Raw genomic sequence first — 21,659 nt, forward strand, 5'->3', positions numbered from 1 at the left:
GAAATATGTTTAGTTAATCTGTCACATTTATCTTGTTAAAATGTAGAAAAGTTTTTTGCTTTTGTAGCATTAAACTACTGATGACTTGACTCTTAACTTCCATGTTGAAATTAATAGGTACATTGGTTCTTCTTAGCATGCTGCGAAAACAGGTACATGTGACCTCTTTATAGAAAAGTTTTCAGTAGTCCACAGTTCCCCAGAGTTTTACTGACTATTTATGGCTCTGATCCTGAAAACATATGTGTGCTTACATTTAATCATGAGTAGTTCCAGTGAAGTCAATGGGACTAATGTGAGTAAAGTTAAGGATGCACATATGTGGTTTGCAGAGTTGGGGCCTAAGTTTTAAACCTTTAACTTTCTGTAGAAAATTGAAATGACACTGAAAGCTATTAAGAGATCATAGAAAATATTATTTGGAGAGCGAGAGAGCCTCATTCATCCTACAGCAGCAGTTCCTGTCTCACAGGATTGGGCCTGGCTCCCCATTCTGGGTGTTGTGACCTAATGCATGGGATCACAGCTTCTCTCTGGTTTGGCCTGGCTGGACCCCTATCATGACAGAGAGGCAGCCAGGCCAAATTTGAATGAATGGCACTGTGTCCCCATGTGCCAGGTCAAACATCCAGAGCAGGAGCTGGGTCAAGCCGCCACTACAGAATAAGTATGGCGTAGGCTCGCTCTCCAACCCCCTTATGCCTCCTAGTGTCTCCCCTTTACACTAGATCTGCAACCCACTAGAACCTTCCCCACCATTTGGGAAACAGACACAAGCATATGGACACAAGCATATGGAAATACTGTGTTAACCTTAAATTACTAAAACATATCTAATCTACATGGACAACACTGTATCTATATACATTGCTATTTATGTGCAAAGTTAATGGAATCATGTTTTGCCAACACTGCCAGGGAAGCTCTTGTCTGCAACAAGCTTAGCACAATTCCTTCTCGCTTGATTGAGGATATATTCTGGTCTGCCTGGTAGAATTGCTTTTTATTTTATTTTTTTCCCCTAACCACAGCGGTCCCAGTTTCAGTCTGGTTTGTGGTAGTGTTTAGGATGGACACACAATGTGTTCAACCCCTGCCCCCCTACTGTATGATGCTAAGTGGTAGAGTATGCTGTCCTATCTGGCCATTGTTCAGGAGTCACAATGATCACATGAACTGATCTGTGTTTGTAACAAGTAGCTTTATGGAAAGCAGATGATAATTTCTACGTGCAGCAAAAGAGAAGTTAATAGCCGCTTAAGACCATCTTTCCTCCTCGTTAATTGTGATAACAAAATTATTTTTTGGTGCAAAAATAGTAATCTGTCTACGCGCTCCAGTCTGTCATGGAATTCAGTGTGAAATCTGTATTACCATTGGAAAGATCAGGCCCCACATATTTTTGATGTGTACCTCACATCTCCTGCAAGCCTCCTCTCTTGTACTCTCTCCTCATTTTTAGTGTCTTCATCTTCATAATTTGTTTTCCTTTCTTTGATTTGTCCCATTTTCTCTCACCCTGTTTTTCCTGATTACATTTACTATATATTGCCCTTCTTTTTATCTCTCATCCATTTTGTTTTTCTTTTCTTCTTTTCATCTTTTCTTCTTTGAGAGATTCCAAAGAGGAGCAGCAGTGGAAATAAATTAGTGCCTGGTTTCTGTGGCACCAGCTGCAACGTAAAACTGCTGGATGTTTCAGTGGCAGTTGGCATCATAAAGACAAGGGCATGACATTGGTCTATTTCTTGTTACCGGATACCTTGTGGAAGAAGAGCAACTGGTGCAGTTGTCCTGTAGCTTTCATGTTGGGGAAAAAAATAATTTTTAACACAAATAAATAGTTTGAAATTATAAAATATTTTTTACAATTCAAGGAGACAAGTTTCCTTAAATGTTGGACATAATTTCTGTTCTTTTCCAACGACCAACCTATTATGTGTTCCCACTTCTATAATATGAAAGACACAATATTCTGCTATGTATGGCTTCATAATGGATTCATTGTCATTTTGCTGTTGATTGTAGTATATCCCTTAAGTCTACCAAATGTTTCAGTGGGCTGGGCTAGACTAGCATATATTTCTAGAGGTATTTTCTCTTTTCTGCATCTGTTTTAAGTTTTGCTCCATCTTTGTTCATGAGAGGTTAGCTTATCATTGTTATCCAGAACTTTTTCTCTGAATATCTATATGCCAATGTTCTTTACACTAAAAGGCAGTGATTCAAAATGCTTATATATCTTTGCACAAATTCAGTGACTTATTTTAAAATAAACTTATACTTAATTCATTGCTGCTTATGCCTTTGGCCCTGATTTAGCAAGGTATTAAGCAAATGTCTAATTTTAATTATGTGAGAAGTCCTGTGAAAATCAATGGCATTGCTCATATGCCCAAAGTTAGGTGCATGCTGAACTGGGCCTTTTTCACCTATGAAAATTTATTATATTACTCAGGAGTATATTCTGGATGGGTGTGGGACTCTATAAAAATATAATATACTTCATGTGTAATATATATTTTTTCTTCCTGTTTATGATTTTAAGACAAAGATTTTTTTGCCAAATTTAAAAAATATATATTTAATTATTTCATATTTAAAGGATAATTGTTAACTTGAAGCTGATTCATTTTTAAAAATTCTGGTTTCTTGTAGAGCACCATTTTAAAAGTAGGTTTTGTACTTACTTTTTCCCCCCTTTAATCCTTTTTCCTGTAATAGCTTTTTTTCTTATGTTGATGTCTTTATAAGAGTCTTTTTAGCAAGAGGGAAAATGATTAAGACCCCGAACCTGAAATTGGATCCAAATTCGATGACACTTGGCCCTGTGCAGAGCCCCTTTGACCTCAATAGGCCTACTCATATGAGTAAAATTATGCATATGCTTAAATATCTGCAAGGACTTGGCCTTAACTTGCCCATAGAAGGGAATTAGTGAAACAGACTACACACAAAGTACTGTCAAATGCAAAAGTAAAGAAATGGGAAAAATAGTGTGAAATACTTTTTTCAGTAACTTTATTCATTTATAACAATCTTAGGTAGTGTTTGCCACTATTGTCTTAATCCTGCAAATACTTACCCATTGTGCTTTAACTCATATTTGCATAAGCGTGCATAGACTCAGAACCTTAAATAGGAAGAAAATATTCAGATACAAATTTGATTTTTAAGTTGACTTTGTCCCTTTTAAAAAGTGAAATATTGGTCCATACTAGTCAGCTTACTTCTGGGGGAAAAAATGTCCAGTTTATAAAGAAAAATCAGTCAGAAGCCTAGAATAAAAGTTAAAAAGCTGTGCTGCTTTCGCCATTGCATTGTGCATGCAAAATTAGAGCTGCATTCAAATCTGCCTTAACTTTGCATTTCATTACTGTGGTTATGTACGTAGTACAGAGAATCTAAAATATTTAACATGTGATTTGCTATTGAAATATTACTATGAACATGTCTTGTATGATTGAGTCTAATGTTTTACAGTAACACTGGGGGGGGGGTAGGGGGGGGATCTTTTCAAGTTGCTTTAAAATTTTTATTTAACCTGTCACTGTTTCATTGACATTGAGATATGCATATATGTGCTCATGGAATTATAAAAGCAAATTTTTAAGCAGCAAAGCATGAAAAACACTTAGTATTCAAAATAATTAATATTAATGTAACTTTTATTTCCATCTTTATTACTCTTATGTCCAGGTGGAGGCTTAGAAAGTTTCAGTAGTTTCTGGTTACTTTATTGCTTAACAAAATTGTGATCATATAAAATCAGTACTATATTTTTATATCAAAAACATTCTTCTGCTAGATTAGAACAAATTATTAGTAATTTTGAGAATAATTGTATATAATATCATAGGAAACAAGTTGAGCCTGCATATGTTTTCAGGGTGAAAGTATGGACAATTTCAACTGGGGAGTGCGCAGACGTTCTTTAGATAGTCTGGACAAATGCGATATGCAGCTTCTGGAGGAAAGCCAGCTTTCAGGAAGTACACCCAGCCTAAATAAAAGGAACCATGAGGACTCCGATGAGTCATCAGAGGAGGAGGACCTAACAACAAGCCAAATATTGGAACATTCAGACCTAGTAAGTAGTTAATTTATCTTTTGTTAAGAATAGATAGTTTTTTTTTAATAAAGTGGTCTTTTAATTTCCTGTTGCCTAAATGCAAACTGATCAACTGGGATGCCAAATGTCATGTAACTGAGTGCTTTCTAATGGCTCACTTGTCCTTTAACTGAAAATGGAAAAGAATGTTGATGAAAGTACTAAACACAGGAAGTGTCAGATCTGATAAGTAGCACTTTATTCAGCAAGCTATTAGTTTTGCTTAAATGGCCAATGTTAAATCCTTCAGATGTATAATGTTTATAAAATGTAGCAGGCATCTGATTTTGAAAAATTCACCTTTGGGATGTTTAAATATGAATAAAAAATTGAAAGATTATAAAATGAAAAGTATACAAGCTGAAACAAGCTAATCAACAGCCTTGGGAAGGTAGCATTAGCACAGTGTGTGCATTGCATTCATATATGAAATGGCAAAAAACTTTGTTAATGCAGAGATAAAGTTGCCTGGTGTAGCTCATGCCCTTCCAGAATGTCAAGTACAGCAAAACTCAAACTTCTGGAAAACCAGGAAATACAGAGCTAATGTAAACACCAAAACAACCTTAACTCTGCCCTCCCCTTCCCCGTCACCACCACCAGGACCTGGAGCTGGCAATAGTCACTGGGAATGATCTGCATGCATTCCATCTGCATTCACTGTGTTAAGTGTAGCTGTATTGAATGGCGGAGGAGTAAACTGGAGTAGCTTAGAAGATCTCTGACTGTGATATGAGGATATCTAGGTCTGAGTCCTCCCACCCCACCCAAGTGTGTTATCAAAGGAAAGAAGCGCACATGTATCTTGAGGTTCAGTCTGCATCATTTCAGTACAGAGTTGTGTATGTTGTGTCAGCAGCAGGGCACAGGGATCTTCTTGAGATAGGTATTGTCAGTAGTGAGGTCGGATCAGAGAGCAGTCTGTGGATTTAATAATAGGGGTATAGGTTGAGATGGTATCAAGTGTGCAAGTGTAAAGGGTTTGTAAAAGGATACGAAGTTGTTACATTTTACAAGTGTGATATTCCGCTGGGGGAGCAGGCTTAGTGCTTAAATGTAGGGCAAGTGCATGTAGCGCCCGTCCATTACACTGAAAAGACAGAGTGCGAACGTGTGCGTTATGGGTGTATTGGGCATCGCTCAAAGAGGAAGAGTTACGGTTGTGTTGACGTTTACCTGAACCCTGTATTCCTTGGTTTTCAGAAGTATGAGTTTTGCTTAACTCAGGGTTTTGGAAGGGCACAAGCTGTCACCAACAGCCTTAACTTTGGGTGTATCTACATTTCAACACTACGGTGGCACAGCTACAACACTGCAGCTGCATCACTACAGCACTTCAGTGTAGACACTCAGTGCAGCAATGGAAGGGGTTTGTCACAGCCGGGTCTTGGGCTGCCAGACTAGTGATCAGTGCCAGAGTCCACACTCATGAGACAAGAGTCAGCAAGGTCAGGATATAAGGAGATCAGAAGGAGACAAACTGGAGATAAGAACCATGAATCAGATGCTAGGAGTCAAGCGAGGTCAGGATGCCAGGAAATCAAGCTGGGGGAGCAGGAGCAAGAAGCACAAGACTCATAGTCCAGGGCAGGGTGGACCCAGTTGTTCAGATAGCTTTCTTTTCCTGCTTTAAGTAGGACCAGCAGGCTAATCAGCAGCTCTGGGACTCCACCAATGGGCCCTCAGGGATGGAACCTCAAGCTGGGGCTGGGCTTCATGGATCCTAGGGAAGCAGTTGTCAGCAAGCTGCCAGGAGGAGTGTTGGAGCGGGACTGCTCCCATGAACCTGAGTCATGACAGAAGTCTTCCATTGCTATAGTTAATATACCTCCTCAAGAAGCAGTAGCTAGATCAACAGAAGAACTCTTCCATCAACCTAATGCTGTATACTCCAGGGGTTAGGTCAGCTTAATTACATCGCTGAAGGGTGTGGATTTTTCATACCCCTGAGAGATGTAGCTATGCTGATGTAAGTTTTCAGTGTAGACCAAGCCTCTGTGTTAACAGTTTTTTGCCATTTAATTTCCTAGTTTTTTAAACAGAAAGAGAAATGTTTGTTGGTAGAAGTTAGTGGTCATTTAGACAGTTGTAGTTCTCACCTAGGTTTGCAGCTGAAAGGCTACTGTGGCTAGGTAATAATCAAAAAAAGTGCTTCTGTATAGAGCTTTTCATCAGTAGATCTGAAAGAACTTTACATCATTGTCCACATTTTACACAGAGGAAACTGAGGCACAGAGTGATGAAGTGACTTGCACAAGGTCACCCAGCAGGCCAGTGGCAGAGCCAGAAATAGGCCCAGCCTAGAGGTCTTTCTACTAGGATATACAGTTGCTGTGTGATTCCTCTGTGCTCCTTCCCTCATCCCCCATATATTTTGTTATAGTGGAGTGGGGATAATGGTCATGCTTTGAAATGCGTAGCTGCTAACAGAGCCAGTGAGGCAAATCTCATCCATGGTCTGTGTCCCAAAACCTTGAGAGTTTTATTACATGGTTGTTACAGTAACTTTAAGCATGTGAGAGAATACTGGTGTGTCTCTCCTTCTCAACCCCTGCCCCCACCAATCCCTGCAACATTTCCAGATGCCCTCTCCTGTTCCCATCTAATTAAGCCAATTTCCTCTGCTACCCCTCATGTTCTCCAACCCTTCCCATCTTCTCCCCTCCCACATCCCCTAATTTTCACCCCTCCCTCTTACCTGAGCCCCCCAACCACTCTTCTCTCCCCTGCCACCAATTCCCATTTATACCTTATGCCTAATATCCTCCCTGACCAAAACAACTCTGCCCTATTCCCACCTATTCTTACACCCCTAATCGTCTTGCCCCTCCCTTTCAGACTTCAAAGTGGCCCATTCATCTCAAGGAGATGTTTTCAGCTGAAAGAGAATACCCCAGGGGTAGGCATACAGCCTGAAACAATAGCTCTGAGACCTGTGAACTGCTCCATTCCAGTCAGTGAGCATTCCCTTCCTTCTTCCCAAGGGTTGGAGCATTTCTGATATGTGTCAGCAAGCATACACGTTCTCAGCTCCTCACCCCGGCCTCAGCACTATGTCCCTACTGCATGCTCCAAGCATGCCTGTTCTAAGCGCCCCACCCAGAGTGGCAGGGCTTCTCCAGATCACAGATCACACGGGGAGGGGACAGAGAGGAAGAGGGACTCAGATACCCCAGATCCTGGCTCATACACAGAAGGGGAGAATGTGGGGTGGACAGACCCCCAGCCCTCTTGCCACTCACCCCAGTGTGTCCCTCTCCCTCACCTGAGCCCCCCCAGCCCTTCTTCCCCCTTACTACCCATCCCCATTTATCCTCCTCCCCTCAATGCAGTCCTAACCCCCTCTCACTCCTATTTCCCCACCCATTCCTCTACCCCATGAAATGCAAGCAAACATTCACATATCTCCTTTTTATGAAAATATGAATACATATGAAGATGAATACAAAACATATGAATTATATTCCCCTCAAATTAAAAAGAAAAATCTGACAGCACCCATTCATACTTTTCCAAATTTCTGCCCAAGGTGGGACTTGATTTGACAGTGGCTGGCTGGCTTAGAGTCCAAGGACTATTGCTTATCCCCGTGAACTGCCCAGGAACTTTAAAGGTTAACAATCCTGTTAAATCCTCTTTCCCCACATGCTCTGTGTAATTTCTTTAGCATATCAGTGTGCAAGGTTTGCAATGCTCTAAACAGGAGCTAAAAAATCTTTTTGAAATAACCTTTTAATTTGAGTTCACCCCAAAGTGCCATGCATTCTGTTGGGATAACCCTTGAGTATTGGACACCTTTGTGGGATGATCTGAGCCTTGGTTTGATCTCTGTCTGTGAGCAAAAAAAGGTTAGCAGAATCTCTCAACTCTTAGCAATGCTGTTTTTTTTCCAGAAGCTGTATCCTGAAATCCTTTGGTCAAATGGCCCCAAGTTTGGTCCATTAACAAAACCCCATGCTCCCATGAGGCACACCAAATTTCAGTTTGCATTCTGAGTGACCATGTAGATTTTAGAGCACTTAGAGTCAAGCTTTAACCAGAAACCTGGTCTTAACCTTAATTGTAGCAGGGCTGTCACCTTGGTATAATAAAAAGGCATGTGATAGAGGAGCTTCACAACTGGTTCTATTATTATTTATTATTATTCTTTTTAACAGATTATGACTCTTTCCCCCTCTGAGGATACAATTCACACGGACTCTCTTTCTACATCATGTGATACAACCTCAGCTGACCCGCATCATTTTAATACAAGAACATCTAGCTTTGAAGTGTCTTTGCCCAACATGAGTAATCACCAGGTGTCTGAGAGGTCTAAGGTGAAGGAGTTTTGAGAACTTTCTGATTATACTTTTCCTTAAATGAACTTTTTTTTAAAAATAGCTTATTTTTAAAATGAGGGGTTTGAATGCAGGGGCAAGTATGTTTTCTCTTCCCCTAGTAGTATAGAGTGTTTGTATGTTTTATATATATCTATATATAGGTATATTTTCACACACTCTTGTGTGAGCCAGATACTTCTTTTTTTTTTTTTTTTTTAAACATTTGTCTCTTTCTATTTTGGTCTTTTTAAATTAAGTATTTTGCATAGTATGAATGCCACTAACTAATGGCAAGATATTTAAATATATGAGTCTCTGAAGTTGCAATGCTTGAGAAATACTCCTAATGTTCTTAATGCTGATTTTTATAGGATGATATGCTAACTGGGAGTGTGGGTGTATGCATGTATTTGTGAGATTTTTTTGTATGTGGGAACCTATTGTGCAGTTGTGTGCACTGGATTCAATTCTTGCCTTTTGGCATATTGTCAGAATGTTAAATGCCTAATTGCAGTATTATGTTAGATTTGCAAAACACTGTTCCATACAGCTGTCTGAAGTGAACCATGCCTGCAGACACAATTCTGTCATTATGAAAGGTTGGTAAAAGATTATCAATGTGTGTGTGTGGTGAGGGGGTGGTTAATTCTCTTTCTTTTTGGTAATACTTCCATAACAGTATATCAGCTGAACCTTACCCTTTCCTCCCTCCCTCCCACAATACAAAAGAAAAGAAAGAACAGGTGATACACATAATCTCAGATTACTCTAATATGTTTGTTGTATAATTAGGACATAATAGGGTTACCAGTCAGGCTGTTGTGGCTGAGTTGGGTACTTTTCACATAACAGGAAAATAAAAGAATGAGGCAAGGCAAGAAAATAAATGAGAGAGTTTTATTGAGTGGGCAGGGGTTGATAACATTTTATTTCAAGTAGCTCTAGTCAAAGAGATTCTGTTGCAGGCTACAATTACTGCCTGCTTGATACCAGTGTTTAAGGGTCCTTTTAATAGTTATTGATCTGTAAATTAAACTCATAGACCACTATTCATGGATGTTATATGCTACTTATATGCCTAATTTAAAAAACAGTATCATGAAAATTCATGTAATGTCCCTATCCTCATACTGACATGTTTGGTACAAAGTTGAATGCATGCGATCTGTAAAGGAGTAGAGAATGAAAACACATGATGAGCTGTTTGTAAAACTGATACACAGATTAGGTTAGTCCCACAACAGGTTTAACATTTATGAAATGCATAACCCAAGTTGATAGGGACCTTTCCACAGACAAGGTGGGTGAGATAGTATCTTTTATTGGACCAACTTCTGTTGGTGAGAGAAAAAAGCTGTTGAGCCACACAGAGCTCTTCCTCATGTCTGGAAAAGAGCTGTGTGTGACCCAAAAGCTTATCTCATCCAGTCTTTCATTACAAAAGCTTTAAACTTGCAGCTAAATAATTTCACGTAGTCTAGTAAAAGCAAAGCTCTACTCCCCCCTGGTTTCTTTATTCCTATATTTCCTACTAGCAGGTTAGCAATGCAGAGGAGGAATTGTTGCTTTTTATATAGTGCCAAAATTTGTACTAGGCACTTCACAGGCAACCATGTCAGTTTTAGACACAATGCAAGGAGTGACAGCAACAAACAATGAGAGTAGATAGGGGAAAGGGAAACCTTTCCAAACCTATGTCTCTTTTTAAAGGTTCTTCTTAAGCATTCCTGTGCCAAAAAGTATCTGCCAATGTATAGTCAGTTTTTCAACCACAGAAGGTAAAGCAAGTACCAAAGATAAGAACTAGATGGCACCATTTTAAACCTGGAAAGAAATTAAGTGACTTTGTCACGTCTTTAAGGGCAAAGATTGCAACAATTAGTAGATTATTAATAGGAATTAGGACTACTGATGGGAAAACCTAAAAGGGAGTCAGATCTATCTATCTCTGGTATTTTCATGGCTCCTATCACTGTAATATCTAACCCTCTCATATTCTGAAAGCATATTAAAACATAACTAAACCTTTGGAGGTTACTTCTCTTTTACATCCCAGCTTTTTCTTTATATCACTTCCTTTCTTCCTCCTAACTCAGCTAGAGCTTTATCTCTTCTGATAAGAACACTGACATTGCCATAACCAGAACAAACCGATGATCCATGTATCTGATATTCCATATTTCAAAGAGGCTAATGCAGTTGCTAAAACAAAGGAAGGTATAGCATGAATATAGTGCTTCTAATTGTGCAGTACCTGACCCCCCTATTATCTCCTATTCCTGCAGTCTAACCAGATAACCTTCATTTCTCTCTTCAACGCCTACACACACACTCCTGTCCCTTCCAATACAAACTGTTTTTTCTCAGAACTCAGGATATCTGGAATCTTTTGCAGGGCTGAGCAAGTGTGGTAATCTATGAAGGGCCAACTGTTTTAAGGAAATTAGTTAGGGAAGTGGATTGGAATGAAGAACTTATAGATTTAAAGGTGGAGGAGGCCTGGAATTACTTCAAGTCAAGGTTGCAGAAACTATCAGAAGCCTGCATCCAAAGAAAGGGGAACAAACTCATAGGCAGGAGTTGTAGACCACCCTGGATGAGCAAGCAACTCAGAGAGGTGATTAAGAAAAAGCAGAAAGCCTACAAGGAGTGGAAGATGGGAGGGATCAGCAAGGAAAGCTACCTTATTGAGGTCAGAACATGTAGGGATAAAGTGAGACAGGCTAAAAGTCAAGTAGAGTTGGACCTTGCAAAGGGAATTAAAACCAATAGTAAAAGGTTCTATAGTCATATAAATAAGAAAACAAAGAAAGAAGAAGTGGGACCGCTAAACACTGAGGATGGAGTGGAGGTTAAGGATAATTTAGGCATGGCCCAATATCTAAACAAATACTTTGCCTCAGTCTTTAATGAGGCTAATGAGGTGCTTAGGAACAATGGTAGGACGACAAATGGGAATGAGGAGATGGAGGTAGATATTACCACATCCGAGGTAGAAGCCAAACTTGAACACCTTAATGGGACTAAATCGGGGGGCCCAGATAATCTTCATCCAAGAATATTAAAGCAACTGGCACATGAAATTGCAAGCCCATTAGCAAGAATTTTTAATGAATCTGTAAACTCAGGAGTTGTACTGTATCACTGGAGAATTGCTAACATAGTTCCTATTTTTAAGAAAGGTTAAAAAAAGTGATCCGGGAAACTATAGGCCTGTTAGTTCGACAACTGTAGTATGCAACGTCTTGGAAAAAATGTTGAAGGAGAAAGTAGTTAAGGATATTGAGGTCAATGGTAATTGGGACAAAATACAACATGGTTTTACAAAAGGTAAATCATGCCAAACCAACCTGATCTCCTTCTTTGAGAAGGTAACAGATTTTTTTAGACAAAGGAAACACAGTGGATCTCATTTACCTTGATTTCAGTAAGGCATTTGATACGGTTCCACATGGGGAATTATTAGCTAAATTGGAAAGATAGGGATCAATATGAAAATTGAAAGGTGGATAAGGAACTGGTTAAAGGGGAGACTACAATGGGTCATACTCAAAGGTGAACTGTCAGGCTGGAAGGAGGTTACTAGTGGAGTTCCTCAGGGATCGGTCTGGGACCAATCTTATTTAATCGTTTTATTACTGACCTTGGAACAAAAAGTGGGAGTGTGCTAATAAAGTTTGTGGATGACACGAAGCTGGGAGGTATTGCCACTACAGAGAGGGACCGGGATATCATACAGGAAGATCTGGATGACCTTGTAAACTGGAGTAATAGTAATAAGATGAAATTTAATAGTGAAAAGTGTAAGGTCATGCATTTAGGGATTAATAATAAGAATTTTTGTTATAAACTGGGGACGCATCACTTGGAAGTAACAGAGGAGGAGAAGGACCTTGGAGTATTGGTTGATCACAGGATGATTATGAGCCGCCAATGTGATATGGCCAGGAAAAAAGCTAATGCAGTCTTGGGATGCATCAGGCGAGGTATTTCCAGTAGAGATAAGGAGATGTTAGTACCGTTATACAAGGCACTGGTGAGACCTCATCCAGAATATTGTGTGCAGTTCTAGTCTCCCATGTTTAAGGAGGATGAATTCAAACTGGAACAGGTACAGAGAAGGGCTACTAGGATGATCTGAGGAACGGAAAATCTGTCTTATGAAAGGAGACTCCATGAGCTTGGCTTGTTTAGCCTAACCAAAAGAAGGCTGAGGGGAGATATGATTGCTCCCTATAAATATATCAGAGGGATAAATACCAGGGAGAGAGAGGAATTATTTAAGCTCAGTACCAATGTGGACACAAGAACAAATGGATATAAACTGGCCATCAGGAAGTTTAGACTTGAAATTAGACGAAGGTTTCTAACCATCAGAGGAGTGAAGTTCTGGAATAGCCTTCCAAGGGGAGCAGTGGAGGCAAAAGACATATCTGGCAGAATAACAAAAAAGTAGAGAGAACTGGGACTGAGCTGAACTTTGTTCAGGTTTAAGAATTGGACAGGCAAGAAAAGCCTCGGGAATATAAGGAGGTTAGATCTGGGATAGGGATCACTCAGGAAGCCAGTTGTGTTCTGAGAGATGGGAAAGGAACACAGGAGGTTTCAAAGTACAAAAAGAGGCTGTTGCATTTCCAAAATGGTGGGCGCACAATCCCTATGTTCACTTTTTAAAGTGCTTTGGAGCCCTTCTGAATGAAAGTCATTCTGTAAACATAGGCACAAGACATGCTGATGAAGTTTCTTTAAAAACATCTTGATTAAGGGAATGGATTGTACAAATATATAGTTTCTGATCAAGAGTAACTTAATTTTAGTCTTTTTCATTTTCACTTTATATTTCTCTTGCTTAACAAATATTGTTAAATATACATTTTTTACATATTAGCTTGTCTGCTTATGAGTCAAAATGATACATTTTAAATTTGCTGTTTCCTCTAAAACGTTATTGCTGTCGTTTGCTTTCTCAGGCCGAAGCTGCACATGAAGAGGAAGATACAACAGTACATGAAGATGACCTTTCTGGGTCTACAAATGAACTCCCAGCAGCATTTGAATGCAGTGATAGCCTTAGCCTGGATATGACAGAGACTGAAGAAAAAGGGGACAGATTGTTGGAGCAGTTTGCTCTTGCCAGGTACTGGTATACTTGGTAGGGTATAAAGTTCTTCCACAACACATACTAAAGATGTAGCCATGTAATTAATTTCTTAATATGTCCTTATAAAGAATATATCCCCACTTGCTATGTTGGCCACAACTGGAATAAAACTCATTGGAATTGAGGACTGTGGAAAGGACAACTCCGAAAAATATGTGTCTTCTCAACCAAATTTATCAACACTTGAAAAACAGGGCAAGACATTCCTCATAGCAGAAATTGTATAAGATTTGTGCATCCATCTGTACAGTTACATTGATCATGTGCATAGTACATTTCACCAAAAAAACCCCAAAAACATATGGCTTGTATGATTAACATTCAAGAGTCAGACCATCCATGAAATCTCACCCCTTGTGTCTCAGGCGGTAGGGGGTGCAAGGATGTCATAATTCTCACCTTTTCATTCCTCCAATCCTGTGAGTGCTGTGCGCAGGGATCGTCCCTCAGCATACATTGGAACAACTTGAGGTTCTGGTACATACACACTGCAGCCTTTCTGAGCCATGTCTCCCACAGTTCTGCTACACTTGGGCTGCTCTTCTCTCTCTGCAGCTTCCAGTGGCAGTTTGAAGCTGCAGTGTGGCTTGTGCTGGCCATGCCCCTTTCTCCCGCTTGCCGCCAGATCCTCTGCCTCCATGGCAGCAGATAGTGATAGTTCACTTCACTCCCATCTCTTTTCTTTCACCTTTATTGTTCTGGCAGTTTTTTGAGCAGTTCGAGCATTTTGTTTTGTTTGCTTCAAGCACGATGGTTACAGCCACCTGAAGCCTCCACTCTGGCGGCTCCCTGCTGAGCTCCTCTACCTGTGTCAGGCATGGCAGAGCAGCCATGCAAGCACAGGGCAAAATCCAAGTGATGCTCTATAAGCAAGGCAGCACTTTCAGGCTCAGCAAAAAAGCGAATTTTGTCCAGCCCGTTCCCAATCAGCTGACCCTACCTCTGCTAGGGCACAGGGTACTGAGTTGGGCAGGCCAGTTGGGTTCCCTAGCATCCAAGAAGCTATGACTTCATCATGAAAGAACCCAGCCAGGAGAGACGGAGCAGAACAGATAGAGGCTCTAAGGAGAAGGAGGACTTTATCCATCCTGTCCAAGGGGTAAGTCCAGGGGTAAACAGGAACGATAAGATAAGAACCCTACCCCACAAGTCCTGACCTAGGTCTTAGATTCCTTGGAGAGAGATGCCGGACTCATAAATAGCCTCTCACCCTCCCGGTCCAGATCAGGGAACTCCAGTAATGGGACCCCCATCTCCGACCCAGTGGGAGTGGGACTCTGACCGGGAAGACTCTGATAGAAAACTCTAGAAAGCTTTGGGCTCTGTGTAAGGCAAGCTGCAAGAGACTGCGTTCTGGCCATCCCTGGGTAGCCATGCCCACAAAGTGTGCCAATAAGTCAAAAAGTCAAGAAAAGAACAAAAAGGGAAAGAAAAAGTACAAAAAATCCAGAAGACACTCAGCCTCCTCCTCCTCTGCCAAGGAATGAGCGTTTCCAGGCTCTGAATGTGAGCACGATTTGGGGAAAATGCAACAACAAAAAATTTTCTCCCAAGAAGTCTGAGGCCATATGCAAAAAGATTGTGTCTACCACAGATCCAACCTGAAGAGGCTCCTGAGGACAACCCAAAGTAAATACTTCCCTTCAGAATCCTTCCTCAAGGCTACAATTCCCCTGCACTTCGCCTTTGAGGATGCGATTAAAGAGTGAGGAAAACCCGACACGACAAGCACATTAATAGATATGGTCTTATATTTTACAATAAGGATTTTACAGGCTATAGGAGCCAAAAAATTGTGTAGCTGAGGTTCCAGAGTTGGATGCTGCAGTAGCGTCCTTAGCAGGAGATATGTTTATTCTGGCTGAAGGGCAATTCTTTCCTAAGGACCCCACAGATAGGAAAGTGGAGACCACTCTTCAAAAGAGACTTCAAGGCATCCTCAGCCCCTCTCAGAGCATCTCTCGTATCCACATGGTTTGCAAGAGCTTCACAGTCCTGGGTGGAAGACCTCAGGGCCCTGAAGGTCAGGGATCATCCCAACTTCTGCTCTCTTCTCAAGAAAATCACCCTGGCAACAGCATTTGTGGCTGATGTTTCAATGGATGCAATGAGGTTTTCAGCCAAGACTGTGGCATCCAGCTCAGTGGCCAGGCAACATGTCTGGCTCCATCCTTGGAAGGTAGACACTCTGAGCAAGTCTTGTGTCCCTCCAAGTTCATAGGAACTCTCCTCTTTGGAGAAAAATTAGATAAGACTGTGACAGAAAATATAAGCAGTCCCTCTGAAATATAAGCAGTTCCTCCCTTCTCCATTGAGTACCTTCAGGAGGGAATACAAACATGCCTTCAGACAGAGGCTCTCCTTTCATTCTTCTCCCTCGCTGAAGTACCAGAAGCATAGCAGATACACCAAGGGAAAGTCCTGGTGCCAGAGTTCAAGCAGAAAGCCCAGAGGTTGGCCTGCAACCCTCAAAAGCCCATCCTAACAATAAGCAGATATGCCTCAGCCCGGAACAGAATCTAGGAGGCAGAATTTCCTACTTCTCAGAAGAATGGTTTGTATCAACCACAGATAAGTGGTAAAAGAGACAGTAAGTCAGGCATTTCGCTTGAGCTATGAGCTCCTCCCTCCCACCTCCCCATCTCCACCATTCCCATCAAGCACAAATTGATCCATAACTAAATCTCCCATCTCCTAGATGTAGGAGCTATGGAAGTTGCTCCCTCAAAAGAAAAGTTCTTAGGGTTCTACTCTTCATCGTTCAGAAGCATAGAGTTCATACTCTACAGGCTTCTTCATTGTTCAGAAGCATACAGGAGGAGTCAGAGCCATTCTAAATATCAAAAGGCTCAACAAATGGATGACAAAAACAAAATTCCTGATGGAGATCCTAGTTTCTGTGGTGATATCCCCGTGTCATGGGGATTTCCCAACTTCGTAGATCTGGTGGACAAATGTCTTCGTATCCCCATCCACCTGTGCCACCACAGACTTCTGAGATTTGCTTATGGCACAAAGCAATACCAGTAACTAACCCTCCCATTCAGTCTCTCATCATCCCTAAAGGTCTTTACGAAGATGCTGGTGGTCAGAGCCAGGCTCAGGTCACAAGGGACTCATCTATACCCCTGTCTGGATGATATTCTAATGAGAAATCTGACCCAACCTACAGCATTTGATGCAAACTCTGGACCTCCTGCAAGCCCACAACTTTGTAACAGACATCAAGAAAAGTTCCTTGATCCCATCGGTAAGGATACCCACCTGGGAGTGGACAGAGACAGCTCAGTGGCAAAGATCTACCAATCACTCAGCAGGTTCCAGAAGATCCAGGAACTCATCTCTGTCCTGCACAAGTGCACCAAACGAACCATAGCTCAGTGCTTCCATCTACTGAACCTCCTGGTATCATGCACAGGGGTCACTCAGGTGGCCACAAGGCCTGCTATATGCATTCCCGCCCTTTCCTGGTAGGGAAAGTAATCCAAAAGATAAAATGGTGAATAAATGAAGGTGATTGTAATAGCTCCGAACTGGCTAAGGAGATTCTGCAATCTGATAGAGCTGAAACTGGAATCAACATGACAGCTGCCACCCAGACTGGACATTCTTTTCCAAGGCCCTTTTCTCCAACCAGACCATCTTCAATTGTCGGCCTGCACTGTTGCTGGAAGGAAAGCATAAACCATACTAGGCCTATCTTCCAAGTTGATCAGGATTTTATTTGCGTCCAGAAGAGTTTCCACAATAAAAGTCTATTCTTCCATCTGGACCAAGTTCAACCTTTGGTGCCAAGAGAGCAATGCTAATTCAAGAGATCCTTGAAATCTTGAAGAAAGTCTAGGATTAGTTAGAAGGTGTGGATAAAGATCGTCAGCCCAGCAGCATAGTACACTAAGTATTAGCCATTAGTAGAGTTCTAATTGCAGGATCCTCTGGCTTTTTGGCACAGAATCCCCAGATAGCTAGATTTCTCAGAGCAGTCAGGCTTTCAGGAGAGCACGGGGACTGTTTTCTCCATGTACATGCACCGTTCCCCAGGGGGAATGTCCAGGAGACAGTATTTTAGCACCTCCTAAAGTAGGGGTAGCTCATTCCCCTATTGCACCATGTTGTTCCAGGAAGAATTCTTCCTCCCTGAGATAGAATTCTTCTGAGAGCTCCCCTTGGGACAATGCATCTCCACCCTCCACCTGACACAGCAGGAAAACCCTTTCAAAACTTACTACACATGTACAAAGTGCAGTTTTCCATAGGTCATACTCAAGTTATGTCAAAACCAATTTCCCCTGAAAGCAAAAGGTCCTTCTCCTCAATTGGGTCTATTTCTCTGCCAAATTCTCACTTTCTTCCTCCAACCTTATGAACCGTAAAGCTACTCAGAACATATTTGTGGAGGGTGGGGCAAGGGGGAGAACAATGAGGAAAGTATGTTTATTTTTACTCTCCTGCTACTCAAAAACAGCTATACAATATTTGATCAAACTTTCCAAAATGTTAACTTTTGAGCAGAAACCAAGTATGGAAAATATCAGCCCAGTAGGTGATAATTTCAGAAAGTTCTGTGCAACTGAAAATAAGGATTTTGTAACCTTAATTATATAGAGAGACCAGCTTTAATATATTGTAGATAATTGTGCATATGTTACTAAGACAACATTTTCTTATACCAGTAGTGTGTACTGCAGATGCTTAAGCTCAACCTTTTGAATGTATTCAATACACAAAAAGAAAAAGAAAGTTAAAATTAAAGTAAATAAAAATTAATAATTGAAAAATACTTAACTTTTTTCCCTTAAAAATATGTTTTACAATTATGGGTGGGCATTCTGATTTAGAGGTATTGAGTTATACTCTCACATCTCGCCAGTCTCAAGCAGTAATTACCAAGATTCTAGTTACGATAGGAAGATAGTGGTATTTAGTATGTAGTGGTATTTAGATTACATCAATTTATTGCAGCATGCTAAGACAATAAGCATCTTATCTACAGCATCTTTTGGATGTATTTGCATTATAGAGTGAGATGGTTTATTTTTCTCTTCTTCTCCAGTTTTGGTGAAGGTGACAGAAATGCCTCCCCTCCTCCTTCACCGTTCTTTTCTGCCATCCTTGCTGCATTTCAGCCCACTGCATGTGATGATGCAGAAGAAGCCTGGCGTAGTCATATCAACCAGCTCATGTGCGATTCTGATGGGTCCTGCGCAGTTTATACATTTCATGTGTTCTCCTCTCTGTTTAAGGTAAGAGAATAGATCTGGAACTCTAAAACAATACCTTTAGGTGAGCACATAGACACACACACACACCCCTCCATACATTCTTAAATAGTAGTAGTAATGAATTACTTATTATGTTGTCAGGTTTCAGAGTGGTAGCTCTGTTAGTCTGTGTCAGCAAAAAGAACAAGGAGTACTTGTGGCACCTTGGAGACTAACAAATTTATTTGAGCATAAGCTTTTGTGGGCTAAAGCCCACTTCATCAGATGCATGCAGTGGAAAATACAGTAGGAAGATATGTATATATACAGAGAACATGAAAAAATGGTGGTTGCCATACCAACTCTAACGAGACTAATCGATTAAGGTGGGCTATTATCAGCAGGAGAAAAAAAACTTTTGTAGTGATAATCAGGATGGCCCATTTCAAACAGTTGACAAGAAGGTATGAGTAACCATAGGGGGAAAATTAGCATGGGGAAATAGTTTTCAGTTTGTGTAATGACTCATCCACTCCCAGTCTTTATTCAAGCCTAATTTAATGGTGTACAGTTTGCAAATTAATTTCAGTTCTGCAGTTTCTCATTGGAGTCTGTTTTCGAAGTTTTTTTTTGTTGAATAATTGTGACTTTTAGGTCTGTAATTGAGTGTCCAGGGAGGTTGAAATGTTCTCATACTGGTTTTTGAATGTTCTAATTCTTGACATCTGATTTTGTATCCATTTATTATTTTGCTACAAAGATAGCTAGGAGTGCTGGTAGCGTAGAGCCTGTGGAGAGAGTCTACATAGCCAGACAATCCTGCTGTCAGGGTGCCAATGCCTGAGATGGATGGCATTGTGTTCTGTAGAACAGCCTCAGGAACAATTCTGACATCATAATCAAAAAGGCTGACAAAGGAGGTGCTGTCATCATCATGAATAGGTCGGAATATGAACGAGAGGCTGCTAGGCAGCTCTCTAACACCACATTCTACAGGCCATTACCCTCTGATCCCACTGAGGGTTACCAAAAGAAACTACACCATCTGCTCAAGAAACTCCCTGAAAAAGCACAAGAACAAATCTGCATAGACACACCCCTAGAACCCTGACCAGGGGTATTCTATCTGCTACCCAAGATCCATAAACCTGGAAATCCTGGAAGCCCCATCATCTCAGGCATTTGGCACCCTGACAGCAGCATTGTCTGGCTATGTAGGCTCTCTCCTCAGGCCCTACGCTACCAGCACTCCTAGCTATCTTTGAGACACCACTGACTTCCTGAGGAAACTACAATCCATTGATGATCTTCCAGAAAACACCATCCTGGCCACTATGGATGTAGAAGCCCTCTACACCAACATTCCACACAAAGATGGACTACAAGCTGTCAGGAACAGTATCCCCAATAATGTCACGGCAAACCTGGTGGCTGAACTTGGTGACTTTGTCCTCATCCATAACTATTTCACAATTAGAAAAGGAGTACTTGTGGCACCTTAGAGATGGATAAGTTTATTTGTTTATTTGTGCATAAGCTTTCGTGAGCTACAGCTCACTTCATCAGATGTATACTGTGGAAAGGTGTAGAAGATCTTTTTATACACACAAAGCATGAAAAAATACCTCCCCCCACCCCACTCTCCTGCTGGTAATAGCTTATCTAAAGTGATCACTCTCTTTACAATGTGTATGATGATCAAGTTGGGCCATTTCCAGCACAAATCCAGGTTTTCTCCCCCCCCGCCCCCCCCACCACAAACCCACTCTCCTGTTGGTAATAGCTTATCTAAACTGATCACTCTCCTTACAATGTGTATGATAATTAAGGTGGGCCATTTCCAGCACAGATCCAGGATTTAACAAGAACGTCTGGGGGGGTGGGGGGTAGGAAAAAAAAAGGGGAAATAGGTTACCTTGCATAATGACTTAGCCACTCCCAGTCTCTATTCAAGCCTAAGTTAATTATATCCAATTTGCAAATGAATTCCAATTCAACAGTCTCTTGCTGGAGTCTGGTTTTGAAGTTTTTTTCTTGTAATATCGCAACTTTCATGTCTGTAATCGCGTGACCAGAGGTATTGAAGTGTTCTCCGACTGGTTTATGAATGTTATAATTCTTGACATCTGATTTGTGTCCATTTATTCTTTTACGTAGAGACTGTCCAGTTTGACCAATGTACATGGCAGATGGGCATTGCTGGCACATGATGGCATATATCACATTGGTGGATGTGCAGGTGAACGAGCCTCTGACAGATAGGAAACTACAATCCATCGGTGATCTTTCTGATACCACCATCCTGGCCACTATGGATGTAGAAGCCCTCTACACCAACTTTCCACACAAAGATGGACTACAAGCCATCAAGAACACTATCCCCGATAATGTCACGGCTAACCTGGTGGCTGAACTTTGTGACTTTGTCCTTACCCATAACTATTTTACATTTGGGGACAATGTATACCTTCAAATCAGCGGCACTGCTATGGGTACCCGCATAGCCCCACAGTATGCCAACATTTTTATGGCTGACTTAGAACAACGCTTCCTCGGCTCTTGTCCCCTAATGCTCCTACTCTACTTGCGCTACATTGATGACATCTTCATCATCCGGACCCATAGAAAAGAAGCCCTTGAGAAATTCCACCATGATTTCAACAATTTCCATCTCACCATCAACCTCAGCCTGGACCAGTCCACACAAGAGATCCACTTCCTGGACACTACAGTGCTAATAAACGATCGTCACATAAACACCATCCTATACCGGAAACCTACTGACCGCTATTCCTACCTACATGCCTCCAGCTTTCACCCTGACCACACCACACGATCCATTGTCTACAGCCAAGCTTTGCAAT

At 41.2% G+C, this 21,659-nt stretch overlaps 1 protein-coding gene across 2 annotated transcripts in view; it reads left to right on the plus strand.

Moving 5' to 3' along the window:
• FRY (FRY microtubule binding protein) overlaps positions 1–21,659 on the plus strand; it is a 291,284-nt gene that overhangs the window by 244,547 nt on the left and 25,078 nt on the right. For both annotated transcript variants that reach the window (XM_077810042.1, XM_077810035.1), the window contains 4 exons: positions 3,890–4,090; positions 8,269–8,430; positions 13,404–13,570; positions 18,648–18,837. In XM_077810042.1, the coding sequence (XP_077666168.1) occupies positions 3,890–4,090; positions 8,269–8,430; positions 13,404–13,570; positions 18,648–18,837 (720 nt within the window). The remainder of the gene's footprint in view (positions 1–3,889; positions 4,091–8,268; positions 8,431–13,403; positions 13,571–18,647; positions 18,838–21,659) is intronic.

This window comes from Eretmochelys imbricata, chromosome 1, assembly GCF_965152235.1.
Source record: "Eretmochelys imbricata isolate rEreImb1 chromosome 1, rEreImb1.hap1, whole genome shotgun sequence".
Lineage (NCBI taxonomy): Eukaryota > Metazoa > Chordata > Testudines > Cheloniidae > Eretmochelys > Eretmochelys imbricata.